Consider the following 16,749-nt stretch of genomic DNA (forward strand, 5'->3'; position numbering starts at 1 on the left):
CTGAGCGGTCATACCAAAATGGAAAGTGCTCACACAAACGGAAAGATGTGTCCAGCTATCAAAGAAATGGTAGGCTAGCTCATATCACTTTGTCGTTTAAAAAAAAACTGTAACTTTTAAACCGTGCGGTGAAATTACAATCCGTTTTCACTTTTAGAATCCGAACGACGAGAGATTCGAAACTAGACCACATTTTCATATGTTTCGATGCAATTTTTTTACAAGCAACTTTGATGTGCGACATAGCAACTTTGTTTTACAGGAAAACAATTTTGGTATGCGGGAAAGCAACTTTGGTGTGCAATGAATACACTTGATTCACAATGATGGTAGGCTTCACAACAGCTGCAGCAACAACTTCTAATGTTACTCTGCAGGACACTAAAATTGCTCGGCCGAGTACCAAAGTTGCTCGCAGGACACTAAAAATTGCTCGGTCGGGCGTCAAAGTTGCTCTGCAGGGTTCAAAAACTGCGTCACCGGGCACCAAAGTTGCTCTGCAGGGCACTTAAGTTGCTTCGTCACACATTGAAACTGCTCCCATGGGCACCAAAATTGTTGTCGGGCACCAAAGTTGTGGCTTCGTGTACCAAAAAGTGTACATGTTCGTTGCACACCAAAAGTTGCTTTGTCGCACACCAAAATTGTTTTGCCGCACAATAAAGTTGCTCTATCGCGCACCAAAGTTGCTTGTTAAAAAAATCATCGAAACATATGAAAGTGTAGTCTAGTTTTGAAGCTCTCGTCGTGGGGATTTTAGTAGTGAAAACGAATTGTAATTTCGCTGCACGGTTTAAAAGTTACAGTTTTTTTTAAAATAACACATGATATTAGCTAGCCAACCATTTTATTGACAACTGGACGTAAATAGCTGTTCCCTAGTGCGTATGCCTGGGACATCCATCCGGCACGCACCCGCTCTTAAGATTTCAGGTTTATCCTGAAATCTTACGGGCGGATGCGTGCTAGACAGACGCGCCGAGCGCACGCACTACGCGACAAACAAGGCCCACACACTCGTCATCACCAGTTCCGCCCCGACCTGCCTCCAGCGCTCCGCCGCACGCGACCCAAACGCGCTTCAATGGCTCCATGCGCCGGCGAGGAACACCGCAGCACAGAACGCCCCACGCCGGCTCCCCAGCGCACCACCCGGTTCACTTCACCGGCGGACCAGCACATCGTGGCGCCTCGGCTCCCTGCGTCGGCTAACCAACCCATCGCGCCGCCTACACCTACCCCGGTCTTTCGCTCCACCGGAATCCCCTCCACGTACCTCCTCTGAATCGCGCCGTCTACCTCTCCCTCCACCAGATGCAGGCTGATTGACTGAATTTTTCTGATGAGTTTCACTCAGCACCCGATATTCAAAGCTACAGAATCCCTGTTCAGTTTATGCATCGCTTCAGTTTGTCTTCTCTACTATTTTGGTGGTCCGAGATGGAACCGATGGAAGTGGCCAACGCTACTGCTCGACCTCTCATTGATGGAGCCAAGGCAGCGGGATAGAAGATGGGAAGATGCAGAGGTCAGCAGCAGGATCTAAGGTGGAAGAGAGGGCTTAGAGGTTAGATGCGAGACTAATCTCGGGAGATCCACGCTGTAGCTTACTGCTCCATCGTGGGCAAGCTCCAAAAAAGGGAATTTTAGCGGCTAACAACGAAATAATTCTAGTTCATGATAAATCAACTGTAGACAATTTTTAGTGCCCGACAATAAAAGTTTGATGTCCAATGGTGTAATTTTGGTGTCTAAAAAAGCAAATTTCGTGTCCAACGGTGCAACTTTGGTGCCCGAAGATGTAATTTTAGTGCTTAAAAGAGCAATTTTGGTGTTTGACAGTGCAACTTTGATATATAGCGATGCAACCTTGGCGTCCAAAGACGCAACTTTAGTGCCTAAAAGAGCAAATTTGGTGTCCAACGACATAACTTTGATATTTAATGGCGCAACTTTAGTGCTCAAAAGAGCAAATTTGGTGTTCGAGGACACAACTTTGATATCTAACGGTGCAGCTTTGGTGGCCGAAGGCGCAACTTTAGTGCCCAAAAGAGCAAATTTGGTGTTCGAGATGCAACTTTGATATCTAACGGTGCAACTTTGGTGCCCGAAGGCGCAACTTTAGTGTCCAAGAGAGCAAGTTTGGTGTTTGATGGTGCAACTTTACTGCAAAGACGCAACTTTAGTGCATAAAAGAAAAAATTTGGTGCCCGACGACGCAACTTTGATGTCACAAGACGCAATTTTGGTGTTCAACAACACAAATTTGGTCCGAAAGCCATAGCAACTTTGGTGCCCGGTGCTACAAAGCTGTCTACTGATGCTATAAAGTTGCTTACCGGGTCGATCACTTGGCTAATGATGTTATTGATAGTTATTGAGGCAACAAATTGAGATAATCGAGAGGAATTACTAGGTACTATGTGTTGAGGTAATCAATGGTCCGAAATTTGCTTCGTTAGGTCCAAAGTTGCTTCGTCGCGAACCAAAGTTACTTCTTCGTTGCCAAATTTATTTTGTCGGGACCAAAGTTGCTTCGTTCGGTATCAAAGTTGTTTCGTCGTTCTAAAATGTTTCTAAGTTGCTTTTTGTTATTCTAAAGTTGCCTATCGTCGTTCCGAAATTTCCTATAGCTGTTACGAAGTTGCTTTCGCAATTGTGAATCTAGTTTATTCGCCATGCAGCAAAATTGCTTCGCCGTGTATTAAAGTTGTTTGAGCCCCCGCATACCGGTTAACCGGAGCTCACAACACGCACTTGGCCGGAATAGGGAAAATCAGGAAAGGAAGAAGAATACGTATTTCACATGTGGCATGGAATTTTTCTAGCGATGAACTGGATTTACATACCCATGCCGCAAAATTGCCTACCCACCAAAGTTGCAGCTCTGGTGCCCGGTGGAGCAACTTTAGTTATATGGCAAAGAAATTTAGGTGCCAATTGAGTAACTCCCGGTGCCTGGAGGTGCAATTCTGACAATTTTTTTCCCTCTTTTTCTATCTTTTTTTTTCTACCATCCCGTCCTAACGAGCAATCCATCTCAAAAGAAAAAACGAGGAATCAGCCGGTTAATCCCTCCATGCCTACCGCTATAGTGAAGTTGCCTACGTCCACTGTGAAGTTATCTACCGAAGCGAAGTTTCCTACAAATTCAGTGTTTGCCTACGCCCGAAGTGAAAATGCATATCGTTATTGCGAATTTGCAAACGGTGCAACTTTGGTTTCCGCCGAGCCAACTTTGGTGCCCAAAGGCAAAACTTTGATGCCAGATGGAGCAAATTTGGTAATTTAATGTATCCCTTCCTTTTTTTTCTACCATCCCTTCCTAACGAGCAATCAATCTCAGAAAAGAAAGAGGAACTAGCATTTTGCAGCAACTATTCTGTAATTTAAGGCAACAAATTAACATTTACCTGATTTTAGGCAAGAAATTAGCATTTTTAGGAACAATTATTTGATTTTAGGCAACAAATTGGCATCGTTTGGACAATTACCAACTTCCTTACACGTGGGATCAGCTGGTCTATTCTCCTCTCTGTGCCTATCTTCTTCATCCCACAACATCTCCCGATTCTCTCTCTAGCCTCCCCATGAAACTTCTCCGGCCCGTCACCGATTCCGGTTGCCGACGGCCTCCCCTGTCGCTGCCGTTCATCGGAGGAGCCCCGCCTACTACCTCTCGCCTAGATCCCTACCGGCGTGACGCCGTTCATCCCCGCGTGCTGCTGCTCCGCTTGCTGTCCCGGACTAGGCGGCGCGTACGAGGAGGCTGTCGCGGCGCACGGATGCTCCACGGCGACTGGGATCAGGAGACGGTGATGGCGCGGGAGGGAGGTTCCGGGGATGTGTAGGCCGGCGGCGGCGGGGTCCAGCGAGGGAGACGGCGACGACGCAGGTTCGAATTCGACCACCTCTGATGGGACTCCCTCGTGGAGGACGGCCAGTCGGAGCAGCATCGACGCCCAGGATCACGACGGCCAGGGCGAGCAGAGCCGATGGCCAGCGGGGCAAACAGTGGGCGGACCGGGCGGCTTGGCGTCGCGCCCGGCGCGAGGACGCTGTCACCAAGGAGCGGAGCGGCCGGTGAGTGAGTCCCCGCTCTGCCATGGCCATGGCCGGTGAGGGGGACACTAATTACTTTCTAAACCGGTAAACGCTTTGATAGGGAACTTTCCTTTTCTTGTTGACCGCTCAGATGTACGAACGAGCACGCGGCCGCCCGCTAGACGCGTCCAAAGAAAATATATTTAACCAACAATTTTTTTTTTTTGGCTATGTAAATTTCCAGGATCATACATGAGCTGAGATTTGGATTCTCCCATACCCCATTCATCTCAATTACAATGCAATTGTCCATTGATTTTCTTACAGAAAATCTGAGTACAACATGAACTTATGCAAAGCAGCAAGCACACACACGCAACACACAGTGCTTAATAGTGACTGGAATGGCCGAGCTTCAACAATGACAGTTAAGAAAATTATTTAGTGTGTTTATAGAAGAAGAAGAATAAATTGCACAAAACCACAAATTTGGGGTTCTCAAGTTTGCTGATACCCTAAATACATGGCCTATCGTTCTAGTAATGAATCCTAAAGTGATGGTTTTGCTACAACTATAAGCAGCTTTTTTTTGAACCACCTAAAAGGAACTTAAAGCCTCCAAAGTAGTGGTTTTACAGGATTTTTTATTCTAAAGTGGCTGTTCCATGTACTCAAAATACCGGTTTTGTGCAATTTACTGGAAAATGTATATCCTCCATCTATGATGTATCAATGCATGATGTTTTTGACACACTCTTAGTCTCCAAAACTTAACTCCGGGCACTATTTTTTAATATGAATCATGTGAATGAAAAACCGAACTACTAGATTTTTTTTGTAATATCCGTTGCTCCTTTTGCCCCTTAATATAAGATGTTATTACGACCACACATCCTATATTATGGGACTGAAGGAGCACTCTCTAATTCTGTCAAAAGATGAAATCACTTGTTTGGAAAGGAAAACATAAGATCAAGTGATGAGAGGGCAACAAAATCAACAGATGAAAAAGATGAAAGCAACTGTTTCAAAAGCAAAGCCATACATCCGATAAAGCTCAAGTTGATGGGATCACCGAACAAATCACCGTCCTTGTGACATGGGCCTTGCACGGCCGGGAAATGAGCAAGCTAAAGCTTTTCAATTAATGAAGCATAGCTCAGCACGTACCTAGGTGATGGCATCAACAGTGGAGTGTGGAGACAATGTGACAGAACGAAGGCTCCTAGCAATGCACGGCTCATTTCTTTTGTAGAAGGTAGAAAACCATTTATTTGCTTCAGGTTAAAAAGGGAGCATGTGTAAGGTCTTGGTCACACATTGCTGTACTACACACATCATTGGGCTAGTCCTCTTGTAAGGATGATGAACTTGACCAGGCATGAAGATGGAAGTAGATCTCACAACATCTCTCTTTCTTTTTTCTTGTTAGTGTTGAATTCTATGGAGATTTGAAGTTGCACCTTTTTGTTTATACCAAAAAGACTTGTGAATGTATTCGTAAGTTCATCCTGAGCGAAGGAAAAATCAGGACAATTCATGTGGGCGACGTAGTGTTATTTAGGAAAATCATCAGCAAATCTCATGTGTGAACTTAGAATTGGCACTTTGGACCATTCTGTATAGTAGAGACCGCTGCTGGTAATCAGGGCACAGCAGTGGGCCACAATGCCCTTTCCATTTCGTGTCATGCATCCCAATCTCTTTTTATTTGAAAATTTATGTAGCATTTTCCTAATTTTATACTCCCTCCGTCCCACGAAATAAGTCGAAGATTTGTCTAAATTCAAAATAAATCTAGACACTAAATAATAGCAGATACATCCGAATTTACAAAAAATCTCAGACATATTTCATGGAACGGAGGGAGTACATATTTATGATGTTCCGGCATTTTACAAAGAAGAATATGGCAGGTAACTTAAGAACTTTGCACCTTTATAAGGGACGCTTTTGGGGTAATGGAATTTGGTTGAGAATACTCTCCTCCTAAAAAGCATGTGAAAACCCAATACACGTCGAGAAGCTCCTAATTTTTCTTTGGCTCTCACCTGATACAAGATCTGGAGTGGTGAGTTTTGGATGCATGATTTTCCTTGCAGCCGTGTAAGCGTCACCATGACCGAGAGCATCACAACAAAAGGAACGGTCTCATGTTTTGGTGCCATTACACTTAAAGGATTCGATACATAATCAAGACTGCCTTGTGTTATATAGCTTCGATACCAATTGATGAAATAACCTGGATTGGTCAAATCAAGGTCTCATGTATGGATTGGTCAAATCGTGCTCTTCGGCTTACAAGGCGCAATTCACTGGGACAATTCGATCATGTATGGATTCTATTGTTTGGAAGGCTTGGGCTCCCCCTAAATGCAAACTTTTCTCTTGGTTTATCATCCAAAACCGAGTGTGGATGGCGGACCAACTTGCCAAGCGTGGATGTCCCAATGGTCGGGTTTGTCCCCTCTGTCGATGCCATGATGAATCTGCCAACCACCTCCTCTTAAGTGCCACTTCTCAATTCGCATTTGGAAGATGATCCAAGAATGGCTTCACATTCATGACTTCGAACCTTCCTCTTGGGGCGGCTTTGATAGCGTCGAACATTGGTGGACCGCCATCGCCTTTGCTCATGGTGGAAGAAGGAAAGCCATGGCTACCCTTCTCATGTTGGTCTCATGGGAGATTTGGAATGAGCGCAATGCAATAAATTTTAATAATGTGGCGACCATGCCCACTACCATCTTCGAGAGAATCAAGTCGGAAGCTAGGAATTGGGTCGTTGCCGGTGCAAAGCACTTGGGTCTTTTCATAGCGGGAGAGTAATCCTTCTTTCCCACAGTGGGGTTGTAACACTAAACTTGGCTGTCAAACTATTTCTTCTCTATTAATGAATTAAGGCAAACCTTTTGCTTTTCTTTAAAAAAAAAATCAAGGTCTCATGGCACGGTGAGAATTACCTTACCCCGATCACCGTCTCGTGGTAAACGACCGGAGAAATTGGGGCATTGCGGGTTCCAAACATTTGAGGGATTTGTCAGCAGAGTATAATTGATCCCTTATACCTGGCTTTGTTGCCTATTTATGTGTTTTATTTTCTTATAGTCAATGAGTTTTTCGAGAATGATTAATCAATGAGATGAGGCCAATCTCTTGCGTCCCTTAAAAACATGCATGACATCAAAATATGTGGAGTTGCTCAGTCGACTCAGACTTAACTTATATGAGTGTGTTTCAATACGGGCCTAAACAAAGTACAAACATGAGCAAACATGAATCTTCAAGCAGAAATAGAATCCAATGCTAGAGCACGTAACTGAGACATAAACTACGTCTCAGCTAGCAATGATCAATGCCTTTTTCTTGTTTTCATTTATGCAGGCGGCGGAGGCAACAAACATGCCAACATTTTTCCCAAACAAACATATAAAAGCGACTGGCAAGTGGCAACTCCCAAAGTCCGGTGACCGGCCAACATAGACCAGTAGAAACTTCTCAACTTCAGCACTTACCACGAGCAGCTAACAGCCACTCCCTTGACTCCCGAGGCCACTCTCCTACGTACGCGCGACGCGACGGGCAATGGGGAGGCTGGCGCGGCCCCTAGCCTGCGCCGCCGCGTTCCTCGCGCTCGCCGTGCTCGTCATCCTCGCCGCCGCCGTCCATGGCGCGGTCGGCGGCGGCGTGCTATCGTCCTCGGGGGAAGCACCCATGGGCAATGTCCGCGGCCGCGCCGTCGTTGCCACGGCCGCCTTGGACGCCGCCCGGTGCAAGGAGCAGAGAAAGAAGAAAGCCGCCGGCGCTGTGGCGTCCGCGGCGTCCGCGGCGTTGGCAGGCCACGACGACGACAAGCGGGCCGTGCCGACCGGCCCGAACCCGCTGCACAAAAGATGAGATGTCGCGGCGGCCAAGTTCGTCTGTTGGCGAGCCTGCCGTGCCATGGCAGCCCAAGAACTTGAACAAACGAAGGGGAACAAAGCTAGCGATCAAAGATTCAGGACATGACCAAGATCACGACTATCTTGCTATATGTTAGTGAGAACTTTCAGTCGATTTAGTTTTTTTCCCTTTCTTCTTCGTTCTATCTCTTGCGTTTTTCATCATGGACTCGTCCCTGTTACTCCATTAACTGAAACTACGTGCATATATAGCTCGTAAAAAGAATAAAAGATCTCTCTCTGCCTGTTCTTTATAATTCTGATCTGAATCTCGTAAAGAAGAATTCCGGTTGTGCATATCCTGTCTGCACCAAACACTGACTTTGGCTGGCTTGATCAGATTTCATTCTAATACCGAGTAAGTACATGTTTGTTTTTGTCCTGAATCCACAACCACCCGAGATGAAGAAACTGCGTGCGTTGGTGTGCAGGACGAGGAAAAGAGAGGGACAATGTTACCTAAAGGGTGCACTCGCTTATCATATTGCCATGGCAGATGCTGAAGGAAGTCATCAACCATCAGCCATCATCGCTCATCTCGTCTTTTTTTTTCTCGAAATAGGGGTATGCCCCGGCTTCTGCATCATGACGATGTACACAGCCCTATCGCTCATCTCATCTAAGCCGTCAGGTTGAAACAAACCTACCTTATATGAAATCAGTTTCAGTACCAACAGGAAATCTCTATCACTGTCAATAACTTTGGTGTTTGGTCGTGGCCAAGTAATGTGTCGTTCAATTGACTGTCAATCGATCGATCAGGAAATGTATGTCTTTTTTTTTTGAACAAGCAATGTATGTTTCTTGGGTTTGCTGATTACCGGTTCTTGTTGTTACTGTCCAACGGTTCAAGTTTTAAATTGGTTACCAAATTTGCTCAGCACCACCTTCCTTGGCGCCTACAACAACGTTGCGAGACTGTATCTAGCCGTTTGAACAGATTAGCTCAACATCACGCACGGTGGCATGGAAGTGGATATGTCCAATACCACGATACGTGGCATCGAGCTTCCCATTGGTTAAGTCGTGGGTGGGCCACCACCCACTCACTCGGGCGGCTCCAACCACATCGTCCTTTCCGACTTGGGTCACACACCTACCCCTACTCAATATTCTCTCAAGTGTTCCTAAATGGGTGGCATTTGTTTGTGGATTTCGACTCCACTCCATTCCTAGAGGCAATCTTCCTTCCCCTTATTTTTGATTAGTAGAAAATTAGAATTCGGTTGCATCGTTTAATTTTTTAAACCCTTACCGTAGCAATTTTTTCAAAATGTATGGTTTCTTATCGTTGTATTAGGATATGGTGATTGGTATGATGGTTAGTAAGCACCATGATTATTGTCCGTATGTTATGGTTTGGAGGATTGGTTAGGGCTATGGTTTGTTGGATTTCGGTTATGAGGTTAGGCCTTAGAAGACTTGTCATGGCATGACTTCGTTCTTCAGTGATTTTATAATGGTTTATTATGCGTTAATATATATTTTCGTTGATGCATTTTTTGTCACAGCTTTGTTAGATCTCTAGAATGGTAAATGTTCATCATGTCAACAAGTCCACTCTATTAAATAACAATGCCGATATTGCTGATATGGAAGAAGCATGTTGGGGTATTTATCACTAGTCTTAGAGATGCCAAGGTCATGGAAAGAGTGGATATTGTTTTGAACTGGATGATTCAAGGTGATGAAGTTCGACTAGAAGGAAGTTATGACGTCGTGTTGGGACATCGTTCTCGTCCGAAGAAATTGCCTATCATTTCTAATTTGGAGTGTGGGGTACATAAACGACGCTGTCCTAAACAACCCTCGGTTGTTGACACGTGGGCCTATCTGACATGGGCCCACATCTCAGTGAGCCTAGGTCAAGGGTACCTAGGTTAGTCCATTTTTTTTGAGATGGTTAGTCCATTTCTTTGATTTTTTTACGTTGTCCATATCTTTGGTGACGTTTACTAGAGGGGTCAAAATCGTCAAATACTGACCGAGAAACCCCCTCGCCGCTCCTGCCTCTCTCTCTCTCTCACCCTCTCCCCCACGGCCACGGGCGGCGGCCGCGACCGAGCCACACTGCTGCTAGCTACGGCCTGCATCTGCCTCTCTCCGCAGCGAGGGCTTCAGTTCTTGACCGCCGCCGACGCCGCACCCGCCCGAACCCTGCTCGCCCGCCGCCGTCCCCCCTTTTAACCTCATTCCTCTCCGCAATCTCGGACGCCGGTTCCCAAGGTACGACGAACTCGAACCTCATTTCATCCATCCATACATGATTTGACATCGCAAACACGAATTTTTGTGTGTGTACCGCCTAAGATTCGCGCCTGCTAGTTTGGTGGTGACGAACCCTAACTTGCCGGAGCTGATTCAACATTTTTCCTGGCCATTTTGGGCTGAAGCTGGATGCTGTATCATCTTCTTCCAAAAGGAGAATAAGTTTGGGGGTTCAGCTCTAGATCTTCCCCTAAGGGACATTGCAGTTTGGCCCCAGGATTTAACCGATCGATCTCGGCCGAAAGGAGAGGCCTTTTTTTTTTCTGCATCCATCCCCCTGCCCTCGGTTGATGGAGTTGATTCGAGGGGTTCAACGCCTTGCCGTCCCGCTTTAGATCATTCGAATGAGTACTGTTTTATTGTAAACATCTCATCGAATCCGCAAATTTGATTATTCATCCAGTTAGAGTGTTTGTCCTGTTCCACGTTATTCCACCATTTACGACCCCCTGCTTCCAGCACGGCCACTGGATTGCTGCTCGTCCTTGATTTTCTTTTTTGATCACTTGTTTTCTACAAAGTGTTACTTATTGTGTAATTAGCTAACTTGCTTCTCTGGATTTTGGTCGGCACGCATATCATGGAATGTTTTCAAATTAAGAGTTTACATCTAGGGAGGGTTTCTTTTTTAGTTCTCTCGACATGATTGGGTCTGTTCAGACCGCAGCACTTTGGTCAAGATTTAATTGATCGATCTCGGTCAGTAGGAAATGCCCCTTTCTGCATTCGCCCCCCTGCCCTTGGTTGATGGAGTTGGTTTGAGGGGTTCAACACCTTACTATCAGGCTTTAGATCATCCGTATGTATACCGATTTATTGTAAATAAATATTCATTGGAATGTTGTTCCAGTTTTACGGTCATCGAAGTGGATGATCACCACAATTGAATCCACAAAAAGGAGTGTCTAGTTAGAGTGTTTCTGATGTTGGTTCCATGTTACACATATTTCCTCCATATACGATCCCATGCTATCAGTATGGCCCCTGGATTGCCGCTCGTCCTTGAAGCTTTTTGATCACCCGCTTCCTAGTATGCTTATTCTGTAGTTCGCTAATTTGCTTCTCTTGATTTTGATTTGTACACATATGTTGCATTTTTAGGGAGAGTTTCTTTTTCTGTCTCTTGACATGATTGGGTCTGTTCAGACCTCAACATTTTGGTCAGGACCCATCATAAAAGGACATTCTCATTACGTTGGATAACTTGTTTCACCACAACCTTATTGTAAACCTTGTAGTGCAATTATATAAAATGTTAATGTTAATTGGATTTACTCTACTCCAATTTTCACTGGTTGGAAAAATGCCCAAAAACCAAACTTGGATAGGACGCTACAACTTCCTCATGCCTCTACCTATGCCATTTCGCTCCACTTAATAGAATGACAGTTAAAAATGCATTATTTCGGTATTTTACCATATTACCCCTCTGACCAACTTCCGGAAGAAATTTCAATGGAAAAATAGCGAAATTAATTGTGTTTACAAGCATTACTGGAGAGAAGAGTTGGAGTTGTGAGGTTAGCGAATTGGGAACTAACTCGTACGGGCACCCAGGAACTCCATGAACAAGCAACACATCCCCCAGCTTCGTCGGGCAAGGGTTCCAGCTGCGAGCTCCTAAGGCCGTCGCCTCGTGCGATGGAGGGCCTCCACCAGCGACCATGCGAGCTACTCCAGTCGCGGGCTCCTCTGGCCACCGCGTCACGCGATCTCCTTCAGCTGCGGGCTCCTCTGTCTGCCGCGTCGCGTGAGGGAGGGTTCAAGCCACGGGCGTTGAAGCCCCCAGCAGCGGCCGCTGAAGACACCAGCCGCCACCGAACCTGACTGCTGCAGCCGGCACACTAGGGATTTGAGTTCATCTGCGCGCGTGACCTTTGAGTAGAAGAATAAGAGTTCGGCTGTGCGCGTGATATTTGGGCAGGGGAATTTGGTCTGGTTCCTTCTTTCCTTTTTTACGTGTTCATACTGGAGTAGAAATGTACATACGAGAGTATAGAAGCTGTATATGTACTGGTATTGGAACACATGGCATGAGTAGAGGTATGAGGAAGTTTGAATGGCATATTTCCAAGTTTGGTTTTTCTAAATGGCATTTTCCCGACCTGTGAAAATTGCAATGGCATGGATACAACTAACCCATATATGAATTCGTTATTTTGCTATCTGTCTTCTAAAAAAAGAACAAAGTAACAAACATGTTCTGACCCAATCTATTAATTGTTTTTACAGTGTCTTGTGTCAAAGACTTCAAGCTCTTTCCTTTTACATTTGTGTTTATTCCTGGCTCACATTGAAGGACTCATTGCCATTTTTGTAGGGAAAATGAGTGGTGCTCCAAAAAGGTTGCATGAGGAAGGTAGCCACTCTACACCTGCTAAACGACATTTGGACGAGAGCAGCCTATATTCGAGCCCGTCTGGGAAACTCATCCAACCTGGCAGCAGTGATTTCCATGTTTCTTCTGAACATGATGGAAGATCTGCCAAAATACAACGTCTTGAGTCCCGTGATGATAAGAGCTCATCTCTGGCACATCGGATGCCTGTTGGCTCTTCCAATTTCGTAGACAATTCAACTTCATCTGAGAGCAGATCAGAAGCAAAACAAAATGATCGTGAGAAGGATTCTGCCAAGAAGGAATCATTTGTAGCAGTTGACAAGGAGAATTTAATACTAGAAAAAACAACATCTGATGCAGCTGTTAAACCTGCTGAGACTGCTGCTGAAATGAAGACACTTAAAGATGACACATGGAAATCTCATGTTAGAGATCCTAAGGACAAGAAAAGAGAGAAGGATGTGGATAGAGGGGACCGGCATGACCAAAGTAGCAAATATAATGACAAAGAATCAGCTGATACTAGTCCTGTAGGAGATACAGAGAAAGATAAAGATACTTTTGAAAGTATTCAGGGCAGGAGGATGGCACAATCAAAGGGAGGTAGTCAAGCATCTCAACGGGAATCTCGGTTTCGGTCCAAAATGCGTGATGAAGGGTAAGTTTCAGACTGAATCTTTCCATATTTCTCATACTTCATTCAAATAGCATAGTAGTGTGAACGTAGCTATCACGATCCAGATTCAAGATAGGCGCTGTCTGACTTCTGCTTGATAGGCCATACAATAATTTATAAGAGAACGCTGTTGGAAAATCTCATGTTCTTTGTTTTTTCTTGCAGGTCTCCAGGTCAGTCAGATATCTTCCTTTCTAGGTTAATAAAATGGAAGAATGGATAGTGACGCTTCTTTCAAAAGTGGAGTAATCAAAAGCTTAGCGCCTAGATGATTTTTACATTTCCTTGTCGTAAAGTTTCAGTACATATTGAGGTTGTAGTGCACATTTTCATACCGCGAGATTTCGGTGCTCTTACGTATCCACTTCAGTATTTGAAAACCCTTTACATTTGAGCTGATCAATTTTATATTTTGCACATGCATATTTTTGCCCTGTCTAACTTTTGGCTAAATCCAGGTGGAGCAAAAAAATATTAATTACACGATCCATTTATTTGAATTTCCTTTTACATAGAAATTATTGACGAGAATCCAGTTTCAAGCTGCATGAAAGGATTTTCGTTTTCAATGGTCTACACGCTTGCTAGCTTTATATTTGTAATCCCAGTATTCTCGTTGGTGTAGGTAAGTCTGAGGTATCTGCTATTATATATAAAGCTGGGGAATGCGTGCAAGAGCTTCTGAAATCATGGAAAGAGTTTGAAGCAATCCCAGATGCTAAAACTGCTGAGAATCAACAAAATGGTCCTACACTTGAGATTCGGATACCTGCAAAGTTTGTTACTTCCACTAATCGGCAAGTAAGTGTACCGACTTTACAAGTGATTTCTGTGTCAGATTCTTAATTACTTTGTCGATCGTTGGGCTGGTGTTGTAAACAGCATAAGAAAATCAATTAATGATGAACACACTTGAAAATGCATAACCATCTTCCCTTTTGGTTTTTGATGAATGCGATAGGAATTTCTGCAGTTGAGTTTTCACTCTATTTTTCTGAAGTGTGGATGAATTCGCTATTGGTCTTACATTTCTTAAAGTCACATATGCCAAAGATTACAGTGGCCTTGTACTTAGCAAGTGTTGTTTGGCAACTGTTACTCAGTTGTACCCTTAGCTACTTTGCTCACAGATAATCACTGTTTTGTAGGTAAAAGGTGCTCAGCTTTGGGGCACAGATGTTTATACAAATGATTCAGACCTTGTTGCTGGTAGGTCTTCATTATTTTTCTCCAATCTCTTAAAGTAGTTCATAAAGATTATGTTCTAATGGTTGTTGCTCTTAGTGCTAATGCATACTGGTTACTGCTCTCCGACATCATCACCTCCGCCTTCTGCTATCCAAGAATTACGTGCAAGTGTTCGTGTTCTACCACCACAAGACAGTAAGCCTTAACTAATTTTTTGTCAGCTCAGTTGGACTTGTCAGATGGTTGAACGTGTATGCTTATAAAACATGGTATATTTCCAGGCTATACTTCAACACTAAGGAACAATGTCCGCTCACGTGCTTGGGGTGCTGGAATTGCTTGTAGCTTTCGCATAGAACGCTGCTGCATTGTTAAGGTTTAGAATGTTTTCCTTTTATTTGATTCTGTTGTTGCTACAACCTCATGAAATCATTTTATTGATCACTATCCCAAGACTGTTTGCTCATCATGCTCTATGCTTTGCAGAAAGGTGGTGGTACCATTGATCTTGAGCCTCACCTTAGACATACATCAGCTGTGGAGCCTACACTTGCTCCAGCTGCAGTGGAGCGTACAATAACAACAAGAGCAGCGGCTTCGGTAATTTTCTGATACTCTATGTTCTTTTTATCTTTAACAAAGTTCAACTGAATGGAGAGAGGTTTTACTCCACAGTATTTTCTTCTTGTAACCAGCGACCCTTGTTTCTACTATGGTTTTGTCATTATGTTTCATGCAGAATGCATTACGTCAACAAAGGTTTGTTCGGGAAGTCACTATAGGGTTCAATCTCTGCAACGAGCCATGGTACTTTTCTCACTTGCCGTCTGAAATCCCTCATTTTCAGCACCTACATTGCCATTTCTTTGTCATACTAGTTCTTGTGTTTTTTAAGTGCTCATGTCTTGGGCAGTTCTATTTTGAGATGAGGTTGCTCATAGCAAGCTCTGTTTTTTTTTTTTTCCGTTCAGGTTAAAGTATAGTATCAGCATTGTGGCGGACAAGGGATTTAAAAAGTCGCTTTATACCTCTGCAAGGCTGAAAAAGGGTGAAGTCATATACTTGGAAACACACTTCAAGAGGTATAACTTATTGTCTCGACACTATGTTTTTTATGCTTGTCCAGAATTTTCACTTTTGCTTGCATATTACTCACTGTCGTTCAATTTTGTTCTTGCTGCCCTTAAGTTCCCACAGGTACGAGCTGTGCTTTAGCGGAGAGAAACCTCGCTCTGCCGGGCCAAACTCCAATGCATCAGACATAGAAGTGGAAAAGAACAGGGACAGGAGTGAGCATGAGCACCGGGACGTGTTCCGGTGGTCACGCTGTAAGAAAGCCATGCCCGAGATAGCCATGAGATCTATTGGTATCCCGCTGCCAGCTGAGCATGTTGAGGTAGGTTGTTTTCTTGTTCCTACCTATACACCAACCAGCAGTATCATCTCTTCCTTGTGGGGGATCAGTCAAGTATGTTCATTGTGTGCTGGGATATGCATAGACAGGGATAATTCAAGCAAGTATGTTTGTTGTGTATTCACCCTGTTGGGCATATGCAGGTACTGAAGGACAATCTGGATTGGGAGGAGGTGCAGTGGTCGCAGACCGCCGTCTGGGTTTCTGGGAAGGAGTATCCCCTCGCCCGAGTGCATTTCCTCTCATCGAACTAGCGCCGCAGCTCTGGGTAGACTCTGGTAGCAACAAGCCGTCTGTGCTGGCCCCTGAAGAAGAAACTAGATTCGCTAAACAAGACTGGAGCTTCTATGCTTCTTCAGTGCTGCTGCTTTCCACCCATGTGTGCAATGTATGATGCCATCTTCTCTGCACAGAAAAGAAGGAAGATAAGCTGTGTGTGCGTTGTTATTGTAGACTGGTTTTTAGACATCAACCACCATGTCTGAGATGTAATTCTTAGTTCTTGATCTGGGAATCCTGAATGATTATTATTCACTGATTGATTATCTATACTTTAAACTATATATGATTGAAAGATTATTGCGGTGTTTGGCACAGTAAAAATTTATATTACTTCCTCCCTCACCAAATAATTGTACTTTTAATTTTTGTTCTTTGTCAAATATTTTCAAATTTGACCAATATTAATTATAATCGAGGAATACATGTAGGCCCTAAAAACCGGGACAGAGCAATTTAAAACGAATTTAATTGTACTAATTTAATGTCATAAATGTTGCTATGATTTTTCTATGGTTAAAATTTAAAAGGTTTGACTTGGGACAAATGCTAGAAGTGCACTTATTTGAGAATGGAAGAAGTAGATTTAAGTCATGAC

The 16,749-nt window shown here is 44.1% G+C and overlaps 1 protein-coding gene across 1 annotated transcript; it reads left to right on the forward strand.

Annotated features, from left to right (window-relative positions):
* Positions 1–10,005: 10,005 nt before the first annotated feature.
* On the forward strand, positions 10,006–16,496 carry LOC124691183. The gene is made up of 12 exons (XM_047224446.1): positions 10,006–10,211; positions 12,574–13,252; positions 13,436–13,443; positions 13,896–14,071; positions 14,419–14,479; positions 14,555–14,653; positions 14,740–14,834; positions 14,945–15,058; positions 15,198–15,265; positions 15,430–15,540; positions 15,656–15,854; positions 16,016–16,496. Exons 2-12 carry the CDS (start codon positions 12,579–12,581, stop codon positions 16,124–16,126), a joined length of 1,716 nt encoding a protein of 571 aa, XP_047080402.1. The 5' UTR covers positions 10,006–10,211; positions 12,574–12,578; the 3' UTR covers positions 16,127–16,496.
* The last annotated feature ends 253 nt before the right edge of the window (positions 16,497–16,749 follow it).

Source organism: Lolium rigidum, chromosome 2 (assembly GCF_022539505.1).
Source record: "Lolium rigidum isolate FL_2022 chromosome 2, APGP_CSIRO_Lrig_0.1, whole genome shotgun sequence".
NCBI classification, from domain to species: domain Eukaryota; kingdom Viridiplantae; phylum Streptophyta; class Magnoliopsida; order Poales; family Poaceae; genus Lolium; species Lolium rigidum.

Excerpts from the sequence above, each read along its gene's own strand:
- LOC124691183 (XM_047224446.1), top strand. The coding sequence starts at position 12,579 with ATGAGTGGTGCTCCAAAAAGGTTGCATGAGGAAGGTAGCCACTCTACA. Across the intron at positions 14,480-14,554 it reads TGATTCAGACCTTGTTGCTG|TGCTAATGCATACTGGTTAC; the intron begins GTAGGTCTTCAT and ends TGTTGCTCTTAG. Across the intron at positions 15,266-15,429 it reads AATCTCTGCAACGAGCCATG|GTTAAAGTATAGTATCAGCA; the intron begins GTACTTTTCTCA and ends TTTTCCGTTCAG.